At 41.8% G+C, this 25,027-nt stretch overlaps 3 protein-coding genes across 3 annotated transcripts in view; 2 read left to right on the plus strand and 1 right to left on the minus strand.

The window, feature by feature from the left end:
• LOC134465197 (arf-GAP with coiled-coil, ANK repeat and PH domain-containing protein 2-like) overlaps window positions 1–7,668 on the plus strand; it is a 20,262-nt gene extending 12,594 nt beyond the window's left edge. Inside the window, exons 20-25 of the mRNA XM_063218735.1 lie at window positions 1,009–1,226; window positions 1,724–1,833; window positions 2,336–2,446; window positions 3,312–3,373; window positions 7,252–7,363; window positions 7,451–7,668. Coding sequence (XP_063074805.1) covers window positions 1,009–1,226; window positions 1,724–1,833; window positions 2,336–2,446; window positions 3,312–3,373; window positions 7,252–7,331 — 581 coding nt within the window. The 3' untranslated portion in view covers window positions 7,332–7,363; window positions 7,451–7,668. The remainder of the gene's footprint in view (window positions 1–1,008; window positions 1,227–1,723; window positions 1,834–2,335; window positions 2,447–3,311; window positions 3,374–7,251; window positions 7,364–7,450) is intronic.
• A 1,984-nt stretch (window positions 7,669–9,652) lies between these two features.
• On the minus strand, window positions 9,653–10,162 carry LOC134465991 (protein Dr1-like). The gene has a single exon (XM_063219891.1). The coding sequence runs from the start codon at window positions 10,160–10,162 to the stop codon at window positions 9,653–9,655; it is 510 nt and encodes a 169-aa protein (XP_063075961.1).
• A 2,876-nt stretch (window positions 10,163–13,038) lies between these two features.
• Window positions 13,039–23,721, plus strand: eif2b5 (eukaryotic translation initiation factor 2B, subunit 5 epsilon). The gene is made up of 16 exons (XM_063218736.1): window positions 13,039–13,213; window positions 13,702–13,826; window positions 14,132–14,317; window positions 16,839–17,016; window positions 17,112–17,192; window positions 17,770–17,847; window positions 17,951–18,263; window positions 18,712–18,857; window positions 19,256–19,400; window positions 19,824–19,925; window positions 20,101–20,208; window positions 20,383–20,473; window positions 20,732–20,855; window positions 21,551–21,676; window positions 21,892–22,002; window positions 23,233–23,721. The coding sequence occupies exons 1-16, from the start codon at window positions 13,055–13,057 to the stop codon at window positions 23,290–23,292; spliced, it is 2,133 nt and encodes a 710-aa protein (XP_063074806.1). The 5' UTR covers window positions 13,039–13,054; the 3' UTR covers window positions 23,293–23,721.
• Window positions 23,722–25,027: the final 1,306 nt, after the last annotated feature.

A 25,027-nucleotide genomic window follows, 5' to 3' on the forward strand; every position in this document is an offset into this window, starting at 1 on the left:
GGGGGTAAACCCCGTTAAAAAGCCAGGTGAGTCAGTAGGCATGGCGTTGTGTGTTTGCTCAGAGTTCATTAATGCTGTCTTCCACATCTTAAGCAAGGGTATATAATGTGGACACTTACAGTAGAGGAAATTAGACACAATGTTTCTTGAAGAAATAAGAAAATTCAATTGTTGTGGCCCAGATAATGTTTTTAAATGTGACATCATAGCCATGTTTAAATGGGCTTTCTAAATACTTTAGTGGATGTGGACAGTGCCTTCCTCCTTTTTTCCAAGTTCTTTTCCGTCACACCAAAGAGGGCTTTCAAAAATGTTCTGTTGTTTTTTTCTTAATTTCATGGCCACAACGGTTGAACTCACAGATACCTAAAAATAACATTTAAAAACTTAATGAACTTGACTGGTTATAGATGCCAAATTGAAGTCAACTTTACTGTCATAGCCATGTAGTAGGCAACACAGGATTCAAACCTGCAGTCAGTAGGCCTAGTACTAGTCAGGCATATGTGTGGCTGATTGGGAGAGTGAAACTTAAAAAGTAAAGAAGACACACTCACACTATCGCCTAATGGTTCTCACAGTTCTTAACTGGGTGCTGAATCCCACATAAACCATAAATGAATGAAGGAAAGAAGCAAATGACAGCACTCTTAAGATTTTTGTCTGTGTTTATTCGCCCAAATTGAATAGGTCATGTTAAGATTGTCTACCTTAACTGACAGAGTATGTTTTCTGCATTAGTCTATCCCAACTCACAGAATGTCTTTTTGCACAATTACCATTTTTACATTTTTTATCTTTACTATTTTATTTTATTTTCCCCTCCCTGACTATTCCTGCGTTATTTGTGTCTTGAAATGTCCAGGTGGGCATTTGTGTAATTGTGTATTTATGTAAGCTACTGGATACCTGAATTTCCCCCTGGGGATCAATAAAGTTACTCTACTCTACTCTACTCTACTCTAGGTGAGTCCCCTGTGTCTGCCGCTGTCTCTGCGGACTCTGCAGAGCCCGAGCCTGAGTCCCCGGTGGTGCCGTTGCAGCGAGTCGAGTCCCCGCCGGTCTTCTCCGAGCTGACGGACTTCTCCTCCGACCTGCTGCTCTACTGGGCCTCCTGCGCCTGCCGGCTGCCGGACATGGCGGAGGCCATGGCACACGGCGCAGACGTCAACTGGATCAACACCGAGGACAGCAACCGGACACCCCTCATACAGGCCGTCCAGGGGGTGGGTATCATTTATTTTTACTTGTAGTTTATTTAGCTGGGACAATGGTTTCAAACATGAAATGGCAAGGCCATGACACAACTTGCAGATGTGAATACATAAAAGGTTTGTAGCTAGATAGCTCATTTGGAAATCAAATTCTCAAAGCACACTGCTCAACTGGTGGAGGGGTGGAGTGTTTCTGCATTGTGTTGTTCTGATGTCTTGAAATGCACTAAAGGCCAGATTTATAATGTTAGAAGAGTGGCCTTGGCAACACAATATGGAAAGTTTAATTTGTGAATTAATCACAAGAATATTATAATATAATATGTGTAAATTGAGTGTGATGTAGGAGCAGATGACCATGACTATATTTATGTGTGAACGCTTCACTATATTTATGTATGAATTGTTCACTCGTCACTAATAATTAACCGATTGTTGTCTAAATCTGAGTTGGTAAAGGCTATGTGAACCCTTAACTGCATTTTTGCCTGATGCTTTGTGTGCCCCAGGGCTCCCTGGTCACTTGTGAGTTCCTGCTCCAAAACGCTGGTAACGTGGACCAGCAGGACATCCGGGGACGAGGCCCTCTACACCACGCCACTATTCTAGGACACACGGGGTACGTCACAACATGCCTGACGAAGATCCAGGGTGATCGAAACATTACTTTTTTTTCTTTGGGAGCACAATGGGCATTATGCAGATCTACAAACTGTACCTCTTTACATTGTTGACTCGACGCTAGTGGCACCACCAAAAACTACATGACCACACTCAACAAGAAATAAAATACAACATGAATTTGTTCGAAATAGAAAGTTACTACCATATTACTGCTGCATCTGAACACTCGCTATCAAGTTGAGCATTTGTAGTGAAGAGTCAAGCCAATGGCTTGGTCTGTTAGTTATTGTAGTGATGTCTTACAATTGGTTACAACTTAGGGGTGCATTTCTCGAAAGTTGTTAGCAGTTGTTAGCAGTTAGCAACTTGGGTAGTTGTCAATGGGAAATTGTATTGCAAACAACAAAGTAGATTACATAGTAAGCAACTATCGTTTCGAGAAACGCACCCCAGATTGCTTAGGTTAACATACTCTAACTGGCCTTGGCTTCTTTCAGACAAGTGTGCCTGTTTCTGAAGAGAGGGGCCAAACAAAATGCTGTTGACACCGATAGCAGGACGCCCTTGTCGATCGCTGTGGAGGCTGCCAATGCTGACATAGTCACCCTGTAAGTCAGCATAATGACCCTAATCTAGGTCATATGAGTACGTAGGGGTATATTAAGAAGCTGGTTCAGGAGTAAACCAAGTTAAGTTAAGCGGTAAATCATCTAATAGAAGATCCTGGAGTCACAATTTTCTTAAAGGGACACTGTTTGATATTTTTAGTTGTTTATTTCCAGAATCCATGCTAACCATTCACTAATGTTATCTTTTTCATGAATACTTACCACCACCATCAAATTCTAAGTATTCATTATGACTGAAAAAATTGCAATTTTCATACATGAAAAGGGGGATCTTCTCCATGGTCCGCCATTTTGAATTTCCAGAAATAGCCATTTTAAGCTGCAGAAATTAACATACTCGAAAATAATAGTTATTATAATAGGTATAGGTATAATAGGTATTATAATAGTTATAATAATAGGCCATACTCGAAAATAATAGTTTATTATTTAGTAAACTTTCATGAAAAGATCAAATTTGGCAATAGGCAGCCCAGTTTCAATGAGCAGCATAGTTGCAGTACCTTTTTGACCATTTCCTGCACAGTGTCCCTTTAAGAAAGGCTCTTCTGGCCCTACCGTGGCCTAATGGTAGGGCACTGGGTTATTATGCAGGCAACCCGGGTTTGATTCCGGCCTGGGTAATTTGCCGATCCTTCCCTGTCTCTCTCTCCCCACTCATTTCCTGTCTCTCTCCTCCACTGTCCTGTCAAAAATGAAGGCAAAAGCCCTAATTTTTTAAACCAGAACCTTCCTGAACCAGCCTCTTAGTATAGGCTCCTTGTCAGCCCATGTACACTAATATACTATTTTAAACCTGGCTGGCTCTCATGTTCCTGTACTCCTCTCTCTTGTTTCCCCAAAGGCTGCGGCTGGCCAAGATGAATGAAGAGATGAAGGACACGGAGGGAGCGTTTGGCCAGCCAGGTCAATATCCCTCCCACCACAACACTCAAACAGAGCAGCAGTACAAGAAATGCATACAGGAGTTTATTACTCTGCAGCTGGAAGAATCTTAAACTGAAACACTGTCTTATTCATTCATTCATTCATTCATTCATTCATTCATTTATTAATCTAAGTAGTTTTACTGTATCTAAAAGGTGATTTTTTAAAATTCACCAAATCATTCATCATAATATCATTGAATTGGGAACCAGATGAGCACACAATTTCGGCAATAGGCCATCACCAGATTTAAAATTATAAATATGACATTATTAGGGGATGTTATTTGATGAATTAAACCTGGTGAACATGTGTTTTGTACTGTTGCAAACAATCTTGCATGTTCGACGTGTTCACAAAGGTCCGTAGTAGTAGTAGTAGTAGTATTGGTACTCATTAAGTAGTGCCATACAAGTTAAAAGACCAAATATGATCAGGAATATGCATTCATACGTGTTTGCACAATCCCCAATATTAGGTATTCAGTCAGTATTTTTAACTGTTAAGGTGATGATTAACAACCTCTTATGCAGGTTGACTTTCATTGAAAAGAATGCATTTTAATCATTAAAGTCATGGACTTAGACGGTGATAGAACTACATATACCCATTGGTGTATAGCTTGGTGGGGTTGTTGTGATGTTTTCATGACAAAATGGGTATCAAAGCAGGGTTTATGACTTGGGGCCTATACTACAAAGTTGATTCAGGTTAAGAGGCTTAACCTGGACTACTCCTGAACCAGCTTTGTAGTATAGGCTCATGATGTCTTCCTTTAAAAACAAAGCTGTGGTGTTATCGCCTTGTTACCCAAACACATTTGCACATCATCTCTGTTACGCCTGAATTTTTTTCTTTTTCTTTTTAAATGCTCTGTCAAGACTTCCATTCCATATTGTATTTAATCTCTCCTGCTCCTGATGCTAGTCTGTGTTGTATATAGAACATCTTTACATTCTCTGTATGCGTTGAAATGCTGTGAAGTCCTTCTGTTTGAAAGTTTGGACCATGTGCACAGAAGAGTGGTCTTAGGTCTCCAATTGCTTCGTCATTATGATGACAATAAGACAATTGAAGGGTTTGTAGAGAGAGAGAGCGAGAGAGAGAGAGAGAGAGAGAGAGAGAGAGAGAGAGAGAGAGAGGGATGATGGTAATTGCTACCTCATGCACATGTGCAACAAACTATTCCTTTCTGGTCAGTGAAGAGAGTGCGAGAGACAGCATGGAATTTTATGTGTTACATCATGAATACGGGGGGTGTTAATGTAATGCATGCACTAACTTGCCAGCTAGTCTGGGTATAGAACGTTGTCACACCTTGAGAGCGGAGACCACTCACTCTGTGTGCATGGGCCCTACAATAGGGTATCTTGTGGAAGTCAGGGCTGCCTGCCTGCCTGGCCCCTTTACCGGGGGGTGCTATGCTTCAAGTCCACTGGTGCAGTGGAGACCATTACAGACATTCAGTCTAAGAACTGTTTCTCAACCTGTGCATGTGCTTCAAGATGTCTTTCCAGTAGAACATTTACTCACTGTAGCTTCAATATGACCGTATGACCATTAAGCTTCAACACCACATAGCTGGAGTGAATATATATATATATACTGTAAATATACCATATGCAGCCAGTTCACCTACTCTGAAAATCCACAATGTATAGCAAATAATAGTTGGGATATCCTCCATACTGTTCACTTCAGACACATCAATCTCAATGGCAGGTTGATTATAACACCAAACCAGCACACACAGTGGGGTTGAAAGACCGTTACATGCAGGTCCAAGACAGACCTTTAAGTATCACTGTTTACCAGCTACTGTATTCTTCAGGTCAGCGCACTGCCCTGTGTGAGCCATGCTATACACTTACCTGCGAGAGAGACTTTTCCAAGTATACTCTTTAAATTTCCATAGCACACGGTCTGAACAAAAAACAAACAAGCAAAAAAGTATGTTTATAATGGTCTTATGTGGAAGCATTTGCAGTATTGCAGTGCACATGATTTTTATGTTCATGCTATGATGTTCCATAATAGTGTTCGTTAATTCATTCATATCACATATTCTGTTTTAGCAGCAGGGATGGTTGGTTACAAGTTAGGATTGATATTTCACTGAAGTCATTTGTTACGATATTCACTGTTCATCTGTTCACAAAAGACCTGTGAAACCCTGAATCTGAGACCACTAGTACCATTTGTATTAAGTCTTGTTCAGTGACCGCTACCTGTTTATTTATTTATTTATTTATTTGTTTATTTATCTTGTTTATTTATTTCCTGTTAATGTGCTCCACTAACTTAAAGAGCCATGGATAATGGAATCTATGCATGACATTGTCATGCTCTTATCTCCTTATGTGTTAGTCTACAGTGACGGTCTAAAAGTGATTTTTTTATTTCGAGGTATTCTGTGGGCAGAGACGTGAACTGATCTGCCAAAGAATTGGAGTCCTTGGGCCTATACTGCAAAGCTGGTTTAAGTGTAAGTTAAGAGGTAAATCATCTAATACAAGAAAATGAGGGCTCCAGGCTCTTCTATTAGATGATTTACCTCTTAACTTAACCTTAACTTATCCTGAACCAGTTTTGTAGATATAGGCCCATGATGACAGTGCATTGAATGCTTAAATGGTTCTGTACGTAGGCTATGTGGACTGATGGTTTAAAAATGCGCTGCTCACATCTGTTGTATTATCTGATGTGTAAGTCAGTGGCTGTGTGATATGTTAAGAGGGCTTCTGTCTGGATGTGTGGCCTCTTCTTAGTGGCATGATTCCTTTGCTGTGTAGACACCTCCAGTCCCTATACTAAGAAGCTGGTTCAGGAGTAAACCAGGTTAAGAGGTGAATCATCTGAAAGAAACGTGAAAGCCCATTTGGAAAACTCCAACTCCCATTGTCATTGTGACACAGCACTCCACGAAATTGCATTTATGCCTCACTCGTGCAAGGGGGCAGCCCTCAATGGCGCCGTTGCGGCAGGACTGTACCATGCTCAGGGTACCTCAGTCATGGAGGAGGATGGGGGTGAGCACTGGTTAATTACTTCCCCCACCAACCTGGCGGGTCGGGAGGCAACCTTTGGGCTACAAGTTTGACACCCTAACCGCTTACCCATGACTGCCAGACTCCAGACTCTTCCAGACTCTTCTATTAGGTGATTTACCTCTTAACTTAACCTGGTTTACTCCTGAGCCAGCTTCTAAGTGTACCCCTTCTGCCTCCTCCTGCCCTTCCACTCCAGAGCTTGTGCCTTTTTCTGTTCTCTGATTTCTTTGTAAATCTGCACTTTAAATACAGTATGGTCATTAGCAAACATGTTGTCCATGTTGTCTTTTCCCTGCTTCATCAAGTGGAACACACCCGGTTTCTTTTTACTGTCACTAATAACTTGTACAATATCCTTCGCTCTCTGCCTTTCTATAACTTCTAAAACCCTTGATCAAGATTGTTAGTCTGCTTTACTCATCTGGCCGTGTGGGTTCTGTCCTCTCTGCTGTGCTTAACAACCGCTTCACCTGCTTGGTGCTGGTAATCGCTGTGCAACTTGTCCAGGTATGGCTGTCTTGTCTCTCTGCTCATCCACACATCCTCAACGTTTGCTAAGCTATGTGTGCAGTGTATATGCGCGTTTGTGTGTGGTGGGGATGGGGGTGTTGGGGATTTTGTACATGTGAGATGTCTATGCGAGATGCCAGAAGGTATAGTCAAGTCAAGTCAAGTCGGCTTTATTGTCAATTTCTTTACATGAGCTGGTCATACAAAGAATACTTTTTAGACTTCATAACCACACCATTCAGGGGGAAATGTTCTGCACCACACATCATATACTCATTTACCTCATGTGCCTTCTAGGAGATGAGACCTATCAAGACATCTTCCGTGACTTCTCTCAGATGGCATCTAATGAGCCTGATAAGCTGAAGCGCTTTTAACCGTTAGCGGAGACAACACTACATTACATGAGGTAAATATACAGTATAAGGGAATAACTGTTGTGCTGTCTGGCTAAATTGTTTTTCCAGTTCACTGACGTCTGTGTTGTACCTCCTAGGAATCCAGCACAGCATCAGTCTCAGGAATGCATCCATGGGAACCACGACAACACTGTGGTGTCACTGTCATGGCCAAAGACACAGTCAGTTTTGGACCAAACAGCATCAAGGCTGAAGCTGACTCCTCATCAGGGCTGGACTGGCCATCTGACATAGCGGGCATTTTTTGGGCCCCTATTTTCAGAAATGTGAAGAAAAAAAAGAAAAAAAGAAGAAGAAGAAGATATATACTGTACATGTATGTATATGTATATAAATAAATATATATATATATTTGTACAGTTCATTGGCCAATATATTAGAGATGTACAGGATCCAAGATCCGGTTACGGATCCGGCAGGATAATAGGGTTTTTCAGACTATCCGGATCCGGCAGGATCTTAAGCAGTGGATCCGGTATCCGGCAGTTAGCTAAAAATCAGGATCTGGGGCATCTCTACTTTTTGCGTAGCCTTGGCTTTTCAGTCAATCTTTCACAACCCCAATCGCTTCATGGAGTGAAAGCCCTTTGGAAGCGGCCGTTGAAGGCAGTGTGGCAGTAAGCCAATGAGTCTTAAAAAAATAGTTTGCGCCAACGTAATAAAAAGGGCCCACGTGTGCGAGTTGGCTATGTGTTTCAACCCTTTCGTAGGATCCGGTATCCGGTTCCGGATCCGGCAGGATCTTAAGCAGTGGATCCGGTATCCAGCAGGATCCTAAAAATCAGGATCCGGTGCATCTCTAATATATATATATATATATATTTTACATTTTTGAAAATAGGGCCCACAAGGGTGCGGGGGCCCACCGGTGAGTCAGTTCTGCGCCGCTCATTATGAGTGCCCGGGCCCTATTTCTTCCCCAGACCAGCCCTGCACCTTGGATAGGATGAGACACCATTAACCTGTACAGTTCATTGGCCAAGCTCTCACAATTCTCTGAGCTCTCCTCACAAGACATTGCATAGATTTACAACATCTCACACTGGCACTGGCACACACTAATCATTTGCACATTTTACAAGTTCTAGGCGTCATGCATACCTTACTAACTGACTTGCCTTTTTCTGGTTTACCTTCATCACATGACAAGAGGCAGCACCACAAAACCAGACCGTTCATAACTGTCCGCTTGTTTGTGATGGCGCATGCAGCGGCAGCCTGTGCACTGCAAAATTACAATGCATTCTAGTCAGATATTTCTAACCAGAATGCACTTTAATGGTGAAGTGTGCATGTGCCGCTGCATGCGCCATCACAATCGGGGCCACTGACTTTTTGGAGACAGCTAACAGGTTTCTCCAGCAGGACATAGCACAAGATTCAAAATGCGTCATTTTAACCTCCAAAAGGTCACCACCAGCCTTACTGGGGCCTGTACTAAGAAGCTGGTTCAGGAGTGAACCAGGTTAAGGTAAGAAAATTAGGACTCCAGGCTCTTCTATTAGATGATTTACCGCTTATGTTAACCTGGTTCACACCTGAACACTCCTGGTCACTGTGCTCATGAAGAACATATTATGAGGAGCAATTAAAAGTGTTCCCATTGTGTTTTCTCGTTTTTCTGGACTTACTGAACTCTCAGGGACAATTTCTGTTGATGTTTTATTTACCTACGGTTTTCTTACACAATAAAGTGACTTTAACTTGTTTTGTGACCTCTCTTTATTCCTTGTGACAAATAAGATAAATGCATAAACCCTGTATCCAGCTTTATGGTTTGAAGTGCCATTTCCTCTTGTGTAAAATATATATATTTTTTCCATTGGGAAAATATGGAGCTTGTGAACTTGCTATTTAGTAACCTACAATCACCAAAAAAATGTGTCCAATTACAAACCGAATAGACCATGGACAATTAAACATGCTTACAGAACATGCATGCAAATAAACAAAAGGAAAACAATCCATTAACAGAAATTGTTCAAATGATACCTGCATTACCCACAGCTATTTGGGAGGAAAGAAAAAATAATAATAATGATAAAACCCCAGCAATCAGTCCAGGGTCACCCTTTAGGTCTTTGCCACTTATGTTTCACTGTACATTTTGACAATCCAGGACTTGTAGTAGCCTATTTATTTGATTATGTATATGTTTTACAAGCTGAGATCAAGCAGGGCCATTCTGTCACATGCCCATAGGCCTATTTTTTCCCCTCCTCTGGCCCCCAGTGGTGCCAGAAGGGATGCTAATCTCTCTTCTTCATTCCTCGGTCACATCACATGTTGTCCTCCTCGTCCTCTTGTGTTGAGGAGCAGCTGTGCTGTTCTGCAGTGCCCTGGGCCTGCTCGGCCGCCAGTTGAACACGACGCCATTCATCCTTGGCCAGTTGGGTCTGTGTTCGCCGTGCCTCCTCAAACAGAATTTGCTGCTGGCGTAGGAGCTCATCATCGGGAATTTCGTCGTTGGTTTGAGGGCGACCCTTCTTTTGAGCCTTGCAGTCATTGAGCGCTTCTTGAACTTCGGGAATGAAAGATTCAAACCCGAGATTTTCGAGCGTACTGAAGACGTGTACTGGAGATACCATCTTCTTGTCAGCCTGGTCACAGATTTTAGAAACCTCTGAGGAAAAATGAGCCAGAAATTTGCTGCAACAACTGAACACTAGTCGTTTTGCGTCGGTAGATGCAAACACTTCGGGCACTGTTTCCTTAACGATGGTATTGATGGTGGTCTTTGAAATGTCATCCTCTCTGCCTGATGCAGATGATGTTGATGGCGTGGCCATACTTGAATCCCAGCTTGCGGTCACCTGGGCCTGATCGATTTGCAAAATTCAAATTGAATAGGCCTACGAAACAACGTTGTTAATGATGGGTCTCGTAGGGACTTCAATAACGCCAGGAATTCAATCGGAAAGATGTAGGCTACTGATTGCACATAGCCAACAGGTGTATTTATTGGTGACATCATCAGCAACGTGTGTTAGGCCTACAGGTAGCCTATAGCGAGAAGTAGGCCTAGGCTATTGCGCGTGTAGGCCAATGTAATTGATATTTTTTGAAGTGCTTAATCGAAAGATAGGTCCTACTGAAGGCTATGGCCAGGGGACAAAGTATAATTCTGTTTGTAGTTGTACATGATTTTTTTTTAAAAAACGATGATCATTAGGACTACGCCACAGACTTGCCCATTGATTCTCAAACGATGGGCCGGGCCCCACTCATGGGCCCTGAAAGTATTCCAAATGGGCCTTGAAATAATTTTCTAAAAACCAAAATAATATTTCGTGTGTGTGTGTGACTATTAATTTGAGTTTTATTGTTTATTGGGTCAGAGGTGGACCCCGAACATTTGTGAAAATTACAATTGGGTCCTAAATTGGAAAAGGTTGGCAACCCCTGCCTATTTGCTGGAGTAGCTACTGTATATTGAGAGAAAACTAAACGTTTTCCGTTTGTTCTATGCCGTTCGAATACACTCCAAAATATTGCATCATCTTACAAATGCACGTTTTGTTAAAAAAATGAAAGTTCAAGAGAAGCGTATGAAATTTGAAATGCCTACCGTAACTTACCACCTGCATTCTGTTCTCCACTCAACTGTCATTCACCTGAATTCAGTGTGAAAAGATAGGCACGCCTATCTAACCAGCTGCATCTCATTCTCCGCTCTGCTGTCATTCCGTGGAATTTCAGCGCACAGAAAATTTGGAACGCCCCTTAATTAACTATCCAGCATTTATTCTCCACTCACCTGTCTTCAGTCAGAAATTTTCTTTCTCACGCGTAACCACCACCTCCTCTTTCGCCCCCCTTCTGCCGCTGTTCAATCGTTCTGTCAGGTGTCTTGCAATACGCCACATAGTCTATCTCAGCGTCTCGAGGGCAGTGGTCCCTTCGGAACCCGTGAAGTACTTCGATGATCAGTCCACCACGTGGACAGAGAAGTCCGTTCTCCAGCGAGAATGAAGATGCCGGTGGTTTGCCCTAGCTTTCTTCCAGTTCACCTCGCTCCATTGCTCTCCAACCATCATCCGCCGCGGGTGTCCGCTCAGAGTTCACACATATCTGCGGGTGCAGATACTGCCCGAGCTCTCAGTGGCGCCCCGTACTCCCGAGCTTGAGAATGTTTGCTGCATAGACATTTCTCGACCGTGGCAGTACTTCAGCACCACGGCCAGCGATCTTGCTCAATACGCAAGTAATCTCTCAGCCTCTAGAGTGCAGTGGTCCCTGCGGACCCGTGAAGCACTTTGATGATCAGTCCACCGCGTGGACAGCACGATCACAAGGGGTGCATCCCAATATGTGACCTTGCCTCCTCCACTTGTGCTTGTCTCCTCGTCCCGCCTCCTGGCCCCTCCTCCGTGGAGAAAACGATAAAGTTTCCCAGCTGTCAGCCTCGCCACAACAACTTTTGAGGGACTGTTTTTCATTCACCATCCCAATTGCGAATGAGAAAAAGACTTTACAATTGAGCTTTTGCAAGATATTGAAATATAATGCTGTTGTTAGTGATGTCATCATGACGAGAAGCAAGTGGAGAAGGCAAGTGGAGGAGGCAAGGTCGCATATTAAAACGCACTCAAGAAGTCCGTTCTCCAATGAGAACGAAGATGTATACATACATGCTTAATCCAAATTTCAGAGAGTGAACTATTGAAATGCATTTCACACCTATTATGATAACTTCTGTTTTGATACAAAAGTAGCCTAATGCCATTAACTTGACCTTTTGACCTTTCAAGATGTAACAGATCTTATATCAGAATGAAGTTCATGAAAGGGAACGTCAGATCTTTGCTTAAGAGAACATGGAACATGAGCAGTGTTAATCCAGTTAATCTTTAGGGGTAGAGTGGAAATCTGTTATTTGGAGAAAGTATCTAGCAATTGATTTGTACAATTGCTGTGAATCGTCGTGCAATCAAACATTAAGTGTTGCCAGAATTGCTGCACATGCATTTTTTTCTTATTTTCTTCAAAATGATCAAATCTATTAGGTCTCATCAGAGACAAATGGACAAAGGATGTGGATTGCTGAAGATGAAATGCTTCAGTGGAAACCTGGTGATAAGGAGTTCTCTCCTGTAGTCAAGAAAGAAAATCTGATACAAAAAGTGCATTTATTTCAAATAGTTGACCTCCAATGGCCTAAAACCAACATATTTCCCTGTGTTGTCAAAACGTCTGCTTTATTAGATTCCACCAAGGCGGGAATAATAATAATAACAATGATAATAATACTACTAATAATAATACTACTACTAATAATAACAATAACAATAATACATAATGAATGACAGAAAACCCAAAAGAAATAACTTAGATAAAGCCAAATGAAGAGATCTACAGTCAGTGCGAAGTTCTTTCATGTGTGTTCTTGGCCTGTAGGCCTAGGGGCCTATGTCAGTTTGTTTGTTTGTTTTGTTGTTTACCTCATTATTTTAAAAGAGGGGTTCTGTGTTGCATATTTATAGCTCAAAACATAGTGAACAAGGGAAAGACAAAGATTAAAATTAAACTTTTTTTTGGGGGGGGGGGGATTCTTTGGACTAGAGGAAGCGCATCACCGCCCCTTACTCATTTTTCTCACGAGTTGCGTCACAAAATTGTCGTCCCCGGCTTTCCGTAGTTTACAGCACTCGTCGTCCCCCTAGTGAAGGCGAGTGTCAAACATGGCAGGTAGAACAGCGAAGCAGAGTCGCTCCGGTGCTGGCAATTCTGGCCGAAAAGGTCCAGATGACCAAGAAGAAGAAGAACAGCCACTTCAAGCCGTATTAATTGCAGACAGCTTCAACCGCAGGTTCTTCCCCATCACCAAAGATCAGCCCCGCGTACGTATCCGTGTGCTGTGTTGATGTGAGCAGTGGCCTCGCGTTTGTAAGCACGTTCCACAGGGATGCTTGTCAAATCCCATCGGCACACTGCTGTGGCTTAGCAATTATGTCTTCCTTATCGTTTAAACGACAAATTGGACATTGGTCAATTTAGAATCAATCGGGTTTTATAATACCTATCTATTAAACTGAATAAAAGTGTATGAGCTACCTATCAGCTAACTAGTTAGCTCCGAACTTTATGAATGGAAAGTTGCGAACACACTGTAGAACTAAGATGTTGCACCACGACTGAATGAAAGTTGCACCTACTGACATATTGCTTTGGTTCTATGTGCTGTAAAATTTCTATCAACATATGCTTGTCGATGGAACCTGGCATGTTGACGGTCGGAGTGATTAGGGAAAGTAAGATTCAACTATGAATAGGCTACTAGCGTTGGGGTGGTCGTCCAGATAGTGATGCAATGTTTGTCTCTTCACAGGCGTTGTTGCCTTTAGCGAATGTGTCCATGATTGACTACACATTGGAATTCCTCACCTCAACTGGAGTTCAAGAGACATTCGTCTTCTGTTGTTGGATGTCAACCAAAATCAAGGAGCATCTCTTGTGAGTTTCTTGACCTGTGACGAGACATAAATAAATGTGCATTCGTTGGTCATATAACACATGGGCTGTAGCTGCTACCAGTGATGGGCAAAATTGATTCATTAGCTACAACCCAGTGCCACATATTCCACATGACCTTGTTTTACCTGTCAAATTCAGCCAGGAGCTCATTCAACCGACCATACATCTGGCTGAATTGGATGGGTAAAAACAAGGTCATTTTGAATATGTGGCACTGGATTGTGACTAATGAATCCATTTTGCCCATCACTGGCTGCTACTCACTAAACTGTTAATGTTTGCAGAAAGTCAAAGTGGTGTCGGCCCACTTCTCCTAACACGGTGCACATCATCACGTCGGACCTCTACCGATCCTTGGGTGACGTTTTGCGAGATGTCGATGCCAAGGCCTTAATACGTTCCGATTTTGTCTTGGTCTATGGAGATGTCGTGTCAAACATTGATGTCACCCAAGCACTACAAGAACATCGGTCAGTATCACCAAAGACGCCTTGCTTTCTTTGAGCACTGCATGCACTTACAACGTAGGCCTAATGTCTTATGTAAGAGATGGGTCATTTCACGTGAAATCAGACGCTTTGGGACCCGACCGATCCGGATTTCAATCATACTTGGTGTGCCTTTTTAGTAGCAAGGTAGCACCCCAGAACTGCATTGGTTTGAATCTGACACTAATATTAAGGGAGAAACAGACTAGGAAAGGTTCACATTTTAGGGTAGGACACTATACATTCAGCCTTTAATATATCAGTCAGTGTTAGTCACAAAAAGATGCCTGTGGTATTGTTTGAAAGCTCTTTTCTGGCTCTACATATTACACAATCAGCTTGGAATATAACAACTCTCAGAATATGAATTATGATAAATTGAAAAATTAAAAATTGAATATCTAAAAAACCTATATTTTAAAATGGCCAGTTCCTTGTCCAAATGTAGCCGGCAATGTCATTAGCAACACCTCAAATGCTGGTGTTCGGTTCTTTATTCATTTCAGAGAGAATTTGACTCACAAATATGGCATCATACAGACCACTTACTAATAATATGGTAATACCATAGTAGCATCACATGACAAAACAAAAACAAAACAAAAATGGTCAGTTTCCATGGTCCCAGGTTTCAGAAACTAAGGCAGATGTCCATTTATACACACCAAATGATGATATGTGAATGTTTGAACATTCCTTCTCTGTTTACCTGTGTCATCTTCCCTTTACCGTACTTTAAAGAGATAATCAATGGCTACACTCTCATTTTGTACTCTACCAGGGCATTTGAAGCAGCAGCTGTGTCTTTTGTAGATAATGTATAAGTATGTCCCGTTGCAGTTAGGTTCCACTACCAGAAGCACATCCTGATGATCCATGACAAGTCTATCTGGTCTGAAGGGAAAAGTGAAGGCTGGAGATGGTCCATGAGGATGCAGGAAGTTCAGTTTCACCTCTCCAGTGCTCGGCATACATTCCTCAACACATGCTAGCCACCAGTTGCCATCATATACAGCTACAACATACCCTTTGGTGCTTGAAAATGTAACACATTCCTTTACTGAGCTCACTCTTTCAACTCCTTCTCTGAATGCGGAAAAGGGCCTAATGTCCATTGACAATGGGCAGAAGCTGTGTAGTTTTTGAGTACCTGGAATAGTTCTTGCAGATTCAAACCTCTTCAACAGGTTCTCAGCTTCATGATGGTGCATCTCTCTCAAGAACATCCATTGCCAGTTTGCCACAACAGAGATGTACCATCATGAAGCTGAGAACCTGTTGAAAAGGTTGGAATCTGCAAGAACTATTCCAGGTACTCAAAAACTACACAGCTTCTGCCCATTGTCAATGGACACAGTGGAAGTTAGGCCATTTTCAGCATTCAGAGAAGGCAGAGTTGAAAGAGTGAGCTCAGTAAAGGAATGTGTTACATTTTCAAGCATCAAAGGGTATGTTGTAGCTGTATATGATGGCAACTGGTGGCTAGCATGTGTTGAGGAATGTATGCCGAGCACTGGAGAGGTGAAACTGAACTTCCTGCATCCTCATGGACCATCTCCATCCTTCACTTTTCCCTTCAGACCAGATAGACTTGTCATGGATCATCAGGATGCGCTTCTGGTAGTGGAACCTGCAACTGCAACGGGACGTACTTATACATTCTCTACAAAAGACACAGCTGCTGCTTCAAATGCACTGGTAGAGTACAAAATGAGAGTGTAGCCATTGATTATCTCTTTAAAGTACGGTAAAGGGAAGATGACACAGGTACACAGAGAAGGAATGTTCAAACATTCACATATCATCATTTGGTGTGTATAAATGGACATCTGCCTTAGTTTCTGAAACCTGGGACCATGGAAACTGACCATTTTTGTTTTGTTTTGTCATGTGATGCTACTATGGTATTACCATATTATTAGTAAGTGGTCTGTATGATGCCATATTTATGAGTCAAATTCTCTCTGAAATGAATAAAGAACCGAACACCAGCATTTGAGGTGTTGCTAATGACATTGCCGGCTACGTTTGGACAAGGAACTGGCCATTTTAAAATATAGTTTTTTTAGATATTCAATTTTTAATTGTTCAATTTATCATAATTCATATTCTGAGAGTTGTTGTATTCCAAGATGATTGTGTAATATGTAGAGCCAGAAAAGAGCTTTCAAATAACACCACAGGCATCTTTTTGTGACTAACACTGACTGATATATTCAAGGCTGAATGTATAGTGTCCTACCCTCACATGTGAACCTTTCCTAGTCTGTTTCTCCCTTAATATTAGTGTCAGATTCAAACCAATGCAGTTCTGGGGTGCTACCTTGCTACTAAAAAGGCACACCAAGTATGATTGAAATCCGGGTCGGTCGGGTCCCAAAGTGTCTGATTTCACGTGAAATGACCCTAACCTAGAAACTGGTATATTGTACCATGCCTTTTTACTTAGTGGTTATGGTACTTAACTTCACTGTGCACATTTTTCCTACATCTTCTCCGATAGACTAAGGCGCAAACTGGAGAAGAATATTTCAGTGATGACCATGATCTACAAAGAATCCTCACCCGGACACAAGTCCCGCTGTGCTGAAGATGATGTTATGGTCGTCATGGACAGTAAAAGCAAGCGTGTTCTTCACTATCAGAAGACCCAAGGACTCAAGAAGCTCCAGTGTCCCATGGTAATATTCTGTTAGATTGTCTCGGACTTAATATTTTAAGTCACTTTGGTAGTGTCAGGCATATGATTCTAGCGGTGTATTTTTGTGTCTTTCAGAATATTTTCCACAGTGGGAGTGAGGAGTATGAAATCCGACATGATCTTTTAGACTGTCACATTAGCATTTGTTCTCCACAGGTGAGTGAGCCACACCATGTATTTAATGTGTGCATTTCCCATGCAGGGCACTGAATGTGGACATTCACTAGATCACTGTAGAAGTCACACACACAGAAACCATACATTTTGGTACACGTCACCTGAAAAGAGTTACATCTAAGTGTAACTGAGGTTATTCTAACACTTTACGGAGTGTGGTCTTTGGTTCTTGAGTCATTACAGAGATAATGTGACTGAAAGATTGAAAGGTGTTGTAATAAAGTAGTAACAGAGTAGTGTTAGAGGGGATTACCCCACCTGACATGAGTATTACAACTGACACTCCACCCAAAATTCTAATGCTAATTTAGGCAGCATCTAAGGTGGAGTAATCTCAGAAATTACTCAAAATCCAAACACCATATTTTCAGGTGTTGTTCATAACATTATGAAGACAAGACATTGGGCATGTTGAAATATACTGTAGCTTTTTAGCTCAGCGCTACCGATACGGTTGAGGCATTAGTAACTGAATGATAAGTTGTCGAAAGAAGAAAAAAACATTTTGTACAGTATGGATTTTGATATACTCAAATTTTGACATTTCATTATGTAGGTGGCGGAGCTGTTTACAGACAACTTTGACTACCAGACCAGAAATGACTTTGTTCGAGGCTTATTGGTCAATGAAGAGGTATGATTCAAGAGAAGGTCAAAGAAAATATTATTTTAAACACATGTTCTAAGCACCCTTTTCTCAAGTGCTGTTCATACAGTCAGCTTCCTTTTTTTTTTAGATTTTGGGAAACCAGATTCACATGCACGTCACTAAGGATGGCTACGGAGCACGCGTTTCCAACATGCTGATGTACGACGCGGTCTCGTCGGACATGGTCCGTCGATGGGTATATCCTCTCACGCCAGAGGCTAACTTCGCCGGCCAGGAGGGCCAGCGCTGCACCCACTCCCGGCACAATGTCTACAGAGGCCCTGGCGTCAGCCTCGGACACGGCAGCCAGATGGAGGAGAACGTCCTGATTGGTCGAGACACCAGCATCGGCGGCAACTGCATCATCTCCAATAGCGTCATCGGAGCCAACTGCTCCATAGGTAAGTGAAGACATTGTTTGGTTTTTCCATGTATTACATTACATTACATTTGGCAGACTCTTTTTTTAACCAAAGTGACTTACAATCGATGACATAATCATAGCCGACATCACTAGTAGAAACGGAGGGCACAGAAATATACAGAACAACAAATGCAGATGCTGAGTAGGGTTCGTTTTTTTAAGGTACATTAACACAGAGTTAAGTAGAGTAGTACACACACATACACATCAGCTCAAGTATTAGTGTAGTAGAAAGTCGTGAAGGAGAAGAATCTTTACTTGCTTTTTGAATGCTGAAAGAGATGTGCCTAGTCTTGCTGCCTCTGGGAGTATGTAATTTTATTTATTTCGTGGCACACCTTTTAATGTTGTTGTTGCATTGTCCATGTAAAACTTCATTCTGCCCCAATACATCTCTCTGCTTCTGTGTCTCTAAACACTTATAGGGGATAATGTGGTGCTGGACAGAGCCTACATCTGGAGTAACGTCAACATTGCCAGCAACGTGGAGGTGCATCAGTCTGTGATCTGCGATGGTGTGGCAGTGAAAGAAGGCGTCACTCTAAAGGAGCAATGTGTCCTTGCATTTAATGTAAGAACTGGTCCCTCAACCAGTGTGTTTCCCGCATAATTTTCATTTGTCAAGATGGTAGGGGGCTAGCTGCTCTCCGAAACACGTGACTAATGTATGAACCTTTGAAAATCTTTTCTGTGCATTTCCATACAAACATGATATGAAAACCCATAAAGTATACATTTTGGTTAGTCAACTTACATTCAGCAACTTACTTACACAGGAATTGTTGTATATCCACAACACAAAATCTCAATCTTTTCAGGACACCCAGTCAAGGTGGTAGGTGTCTGTTGTCAAGTTGGCCCGCGTTAGCAATAAAGTGCTGGGAGAAACCCTGACACAACCATAATATTGTACAGTTGACTTGAAAATCATATCTGACATTGTTATGTTGTTTCTTTATGTCTGTACAGGTGGTGGTTGGACCTAACCTTACCCTGTCAGAGGGGACTGTGGTGTCAATGCATCATCCCGATGAGGAGGAGGAAGAGGATGACGACGAGTTTTTGAGTGATGATGCTGAGACAGGGCATAGTAAAGGCGTGACAAAGCAGAAGGGTATGTGAAACTAACACAACGGCTACACAGTTATGCTTAAAAATCTGTTCCTGGAATGGTTTAAAGCCTGCTCATCCAAAAAGCGTCTGACCTGGGAGCAGGACAACCAAATGACGAGATGAAGATAAAAAGTCAGTTTTTTTCATAATGTTTCGGGTGGGCACCCTTCTTCAGAGGAAGGGTGCTCGAAGAAGAGTGCTCACCTGAAATGTTTTTTTTTTTTTTTTAAGTGGGAGTAAAGAAATTCTGGTTTGAAGCGCACTTTTTCCTTATCTTCATGAAAATCGGTTCCTCTCAGCTCAGGTTCTGTTACAAAATGTGACGTTTTTAAACTACCTTAATGTGTCTACATTTTGTCGAGACTCAGTGGGTCTTGTTTTATTTTATTGTTGGTGGTTTATGCTTTGCTGTTTCCCTTCATAGCATTCAATCCATCTGAGGTGGGAGCAGAGGGCAAGGGCTACATCTGGAAGAACCCCAGCCTGGATGACACAGAGGAAGATGAGCTTGCCCAGTGTCTATGGGGTGAGTATTATGCCAAATAAAAACCAGACCATGCAGTCACTGATGCAACATTATTATACAGTATGTCCATCTTTTGTATTCACATTTATCCGTACACTTCTTACGACAGCCTTTGAGCAGTTCATTTGTCTACTTGAGCTGAACATTATCTAATTGCTGCTTGTGTGTTTCACAGGTTTGGTACTAAACGCTGAGCAGGAGAGTGACAGTGAGAGTGAGGCTAGCGAGGGCTCCCAGGCCCCTGGCAGCAGAGGCATGTCACCAGAGCTCGATGATGTCAAAGGTACAGAGTATTAGCAACAATGAATGGCACACATTCTTGGCCTATAAATGTCATCTACTTAATGTCATCAATCATCTAAACATACTACATGCATTTCTATTCTCTCTCTCTCTCTCTCTTTCCTTCTTTCTTTCTTTCTTTCTTTCTCTCTATCCTTGCTGGTTGTGGATGCAGTATTCCAGGCGGAGGTCCAAGGCACTCTGCAGAGAGGACTGGAGGAGAACATTGGCTGCGATAATCTTGTGTTGGAGATCAACTCCCTCAAGTAAATGTCCATTTTGAATTTTTGTTTTTAAAAATCATGAACAAAAAGTTGAATGTCCACACACTGCTCCCGTTGCTTTTTTTATTTCAAGTTACTTGAAGCAGGGTGCGGACATTCATCTTTTTGTTCATGGTTTTGATTTTTTTTTTATCCTGCACCTGAGTCTTGGATGTGCGCACCACAACTTCACTTTATTTAAAAAAAATCATACCAATCTGATTCCATGCAACTTTCAAATGCTTGTTTTCCCTCTGGCAGGTATGCCTATAACATCACCTTGAAGGAGGTCATGCAGATCCTCATGAGGGTGGTGCTGGAGTACCCCTTTTACCAGCAGGGGGCGCAGCTGACCGCAGCTCAGTACACCACTCTACTCCTCCCAGTAGGTATTCAGGGAAGCCGTGGGCACGGTCGTGATGAAGCAGTGCTGCTTTTGCTTGGCAGAATTTTCTTACCACAATGCATCAAACTGGCAAAGTGTGCATGTGCGCTGCCTAGCAAAAGCTGCACTGCTTGCTTCATCACGACCGTGCCCAATGTGTGCAAGTCAAACTACTCTCTCCTGTCCTCTCCTGGTTCACTGGTCCTTGTCTCAGTGTTGTCCTGCATCCATGGAGAAAATAGTTACGTTTCCCCGCTGTGAACCAGCGCAAAGCCACTTTTGCAGGGCTTTCTGCCATTGCAAATGAGAGAATGACCTTTTGCATTTTGCAAGATATATTGAATAAAACTTTTTGGTTGATCTTCAATGACGACCAGCCTCACATCGCAAGGCCGGAGGTCACGAGGAAGGACGGGAGGAATTGTTCTGATTTGCACCCAGCATGTGTACATTAAAGTGTTGGTGTCGGCGATATGATGGCGTCTACTCGGAAATGGTATAAAGTTGACATCACATAAATCAGAAAGCCATAACTGTTTTTGTAAGAATATGCTCTCTGTTCTGCTTACAGGGGTTTTATAAGCCATCAGTTGATACAAAGATGTGTTTTTTTTTCTCTCCACTCTCCACTCTCCCAGTGGCAATGGTGTCACAAGAAATCATATTTTAACTGCAGCTCTGTTGTCTGTCCCCAGCTTTTAAAGAGATGGGCGCCTGTCTTTAAAAACTATGTCAAGAGGGCTCAAGACCACCTGGACTGTCTGTCTGCCATGGAAGAGTTCTTTCTGGAGCATGAGGGTCACTGGGCAGCTCTGGTGAAGGTGAGAAACATCCTTTCAAAGCTCATTGTTACAATGTTGAAGGCACATGTGACATGTAGAAACGTATGACTCATTCTTGTCCTGGTTGGCAGTTTTATGTTGATTGTGAATGCTTTTGATGAAATGATTCCAGCTTTAATCAGAAAGGACTAGCTGTCAAAAGCAGATCATTACGTTGAGTAGGCTTAACTGAGGTGCATCTGTCCTGATGGCAGGTGCTGATGAACACGTACCAGCTGGAGATCCTGGAGGAGGATGCCATCATGCGCTGGTTCTCCCAGGGGGCCTCCACAGACAAGAGCAAACTGCTGCGCAAAAATCAAGGGGTGAGTCTGACAGACAGAAACGGTACCTCACATTCAGGGTACATTATGTTAAGTTTCCCCGCATATTATGCCCATATAATTTGAGGATTTAGAGCCAGAGGGTTGTTCTATGTATCCAATGAAAGGTCTTGAACTCTATTCATTTGTACCAGAAATACATATTAGAAATCAACCTATATTGAACTAGAAATGCAATAGGAGAGTGCAGACCTCCGCCAGCCAAGGAAACTATTTGTGAGCGTTAAAAACTGGAATGTCAAAAATTGCTCACCAGAATTTAATCTCTTGTTCCTCGTGTCATTTCCAACAACCCCAGAAAATTTCACCAAATCTGTTGATAACTTTTTGAGCTATCCTGCTGACAGACTGACAAACAGACAAACAAACCAACATGACCGAAAACATAACCTCCTTGGCGGTGGTAATAAAACGACAAAACAACAAAGGCCTAATTCGGAAGTGGGTTTCAGTGTTGGAGCCAAAAGGGCACATGTCCCATTTACACCTACACTAGGCGTACGTAGCATATGTCCCATTTACACACACGCGCTAGACCTAGAAGAGTATGTCCCATATACACTTGCACTAGGCCTACACTAAAATGAAGTGCATCAAGACAAGAGAACTGAAATTGAACTGTATGTACTGTTGAATTGAATTTGTTCAAGTGTTAAATGGTTCAAGTGTTTGAACTGAAAGGCACGAATGTGAAGTCATACATTTTCAAACTGCTATTTGATTTTGTTAATCTGGTCGGCAATACTTTGCATCATGGGCTGTGACCCATTTATTCCTAAAAGACCTGCAAAGAAGCACCTGTTAAACTTAGCCATTTTTGGCAGACGGTATTGTAAGCCTATAAAAACCCAAATATATCAGCCTCCGAAGCACATAAAAAGTTAAATAAATTGTATTTAAAAGTCCTTGTTTAACTTAAACTTCATTGCGCTACGAAACATCCGGCTTATGAATGCAAAATAACAAAAATTTAACATGGAATAAAAGTTGCAATTAACTATGGACTTTCCCAGATATCATGATCAAAGTACAAACATACTGTAAATGCTTAGTACAAACATAAATGCTCAAAAAGACAAGTCGATGATTGAAAGAAATATTTCAATGGCATAATTATGCTTAAAAAGATTTATATTTAGTTTGCACATTTTTCATGTATGCCATATTATAATGCATATTTCAAGTATTAAAAAACATTCTGTCCTTCCTCAGCTTCTAAAGTTCATCCAGTGGCTGGAGGAGGCTGAGGAGTCTTCAGAGGAAGAGGATTGAAGTGGCAGCACTACCGACAGAGAACACACCACCCCTACAACCACTCAGTGAAGTAGCAGCACTACCGACAGAGAACAACACCCTACAACCATTCAGCTTGGTACTCGGCATGGAATTGTTCAAACTTGGACATCTGTGTGCACTCCGATCACTATGTTGCATTCATTGGCATCTGCTTATTAGTTTACCGCCAATTAATAATTTCAATGACAATTTTTTTTAAAAGAGCCTTTTTACTGACTCCCAACATCAGGGTTGCCTGGTAGTGTAGCTGCCTGACATTCTTGCCAGCTGTTTGATGGGTGCAACAGTTACAATAATAAAATTGGGAAAAATATCAAATTTGTATACAGCTGTTACATTCTATTCACCAACAGAGGAGAAAAGAATATGTGTGAATCTTAAAACATGATAATTCAAAGACATTAATTTGAGCGTTATCATTTCTGTGTTTTTGCCAGTTATTCATTAAAGGAAAACAGTGCTCTATAATCAAGGCAGTCAGTGACAGGTCCTGGGACATAAGGGCTAACTGCAACTTAGTTAAATGTCATACAGATCAGAGTAAGGAAATGTTGGAATAGATTTATTGTCAATATCGCTAAAACAATGTCATCACATTGTTGTGTGACATGCACAGCACAAGAGGCTGTGATCACATTTAAATCAGGGAATGGTTATTTTGAAAACAAAAAACGGCATCTCCAGTTCATCATAGCCAAACCAAAGAAGGTCTTGAAGACCCCTGGTTTCACAATTAAAATAAGCTCCCTTCTCAGAATTAACAGACACCCATTACCATACAATACACAACACTTTGTGATATCATATGGGGTTAGACCTGACGAGGTAGTGTTAACTGTTAACATGGCCGTGCCTGCATCTCCTTCCCTTGGTAGTCAGGTACATGGAACGAAAACTACAGTTCATGTATGAAGAACTGAAACACAGTACTGTAACTGGGAAGCAGAAGTGTGACCCAGACGGTGTGGCAGGGAGTTGTTTTCTGTTCAGGCTCATTGTATGGTGAATTCAGGTTAATTGGGCGACTTTTTTTTGCAAATAAGTGAAAGGTCTAAAGTGGCCCAATTTACCTGAATTCACCACACTGTCCTGTATATCCCTGTATACAACATCCCTATATACAACATCTCCCATACCTATCAAAAGCTTAAAACTATAGTACAGAACTACACTGTTACATATTTGAGGTTTAATTACAATACGTTTGAGGTATTGAATTTACAGTGTTTCATGGCTTTTTGAGTACATTAGGCATTATTAAGGTAATGAGACACAGGGCAACTTTTTGAGCAATGTTGCCGGACAGCATCATGATTGGCTTAATTTTTTTCTGATGAAATGGCTGAAGAAAGTTGTCTCCTGCTAATCCAAGTCTTAATGAAAACACTATGTTAAACAGTCTGAACAACATCTTATGCATAGTCGTAGTATCGTTGCCCAGACTGATTGCTCCTAAAGTTGTCATGTGTATCATCACCATTAGATTGGATATTACACACTTGCATGTCATTACATTCCATGGTCTGATTTCACATTAGCTTAAGCTTAATCAAGTATGATGGGTAGCAGGCTTAACTCGGGTTTCTTGATAACTTTTAAGGGTGCTGGCCCAAATAAATACTTAGAATCAAAGAAAAGGGGGGCGCACCTTGCATCAATTGTTTTCTTTATTTTTTTGTGCACAGACGCAACCGGTCGCACACTGAGGAAG

The sequence above is a fragment of the Engraulis encrasicolus genome, chromosome 16 (genome assembly GCF_034702125.1).
Source record: "Engraulis encrasicolus isolate BLACKSEA-1 chromosome 16, IST_EnEncr_1.0, whole genome shotgun sequence".
Classification (NCBI taxonomy): domain Eukaryota; kingdom Metazoa; phylum Chordata; class Actinopteri; order Clupeiformes; family Engraulidae; genus Engraulis; species Engraulis encrasicolus.

Coding starts and splice junctions, on each gene's coding strand:
- LOC134465991 (XM_063219891.1), bottom strand. CDS start 10,162: ATGGCCACGCCATCAACATCATCTGCATCAGGCAGAGAGGATGACATT.
- eif2b5 (XM_063218736.1), top strand. CDS start 13,055: ATGGCAGGTAGAACAGCGAAGCAGAGTCGCTCCGGTGCTGGCAATTCT. Junction 19,401..19,823: donor AGGCGTGACAAAGCAGAAGG/GTATGTGAAACT, acceptor TTCCCTTCATAG/CATTCAATCCATCTGAGGTG. Junction 21,677..21,891: donor ACTGGGCAGCTCTGGTGAAG/GTGAGAAACATC, acceptor TCCTGATGGCAG/GTGCTGATGAACACGTACCA.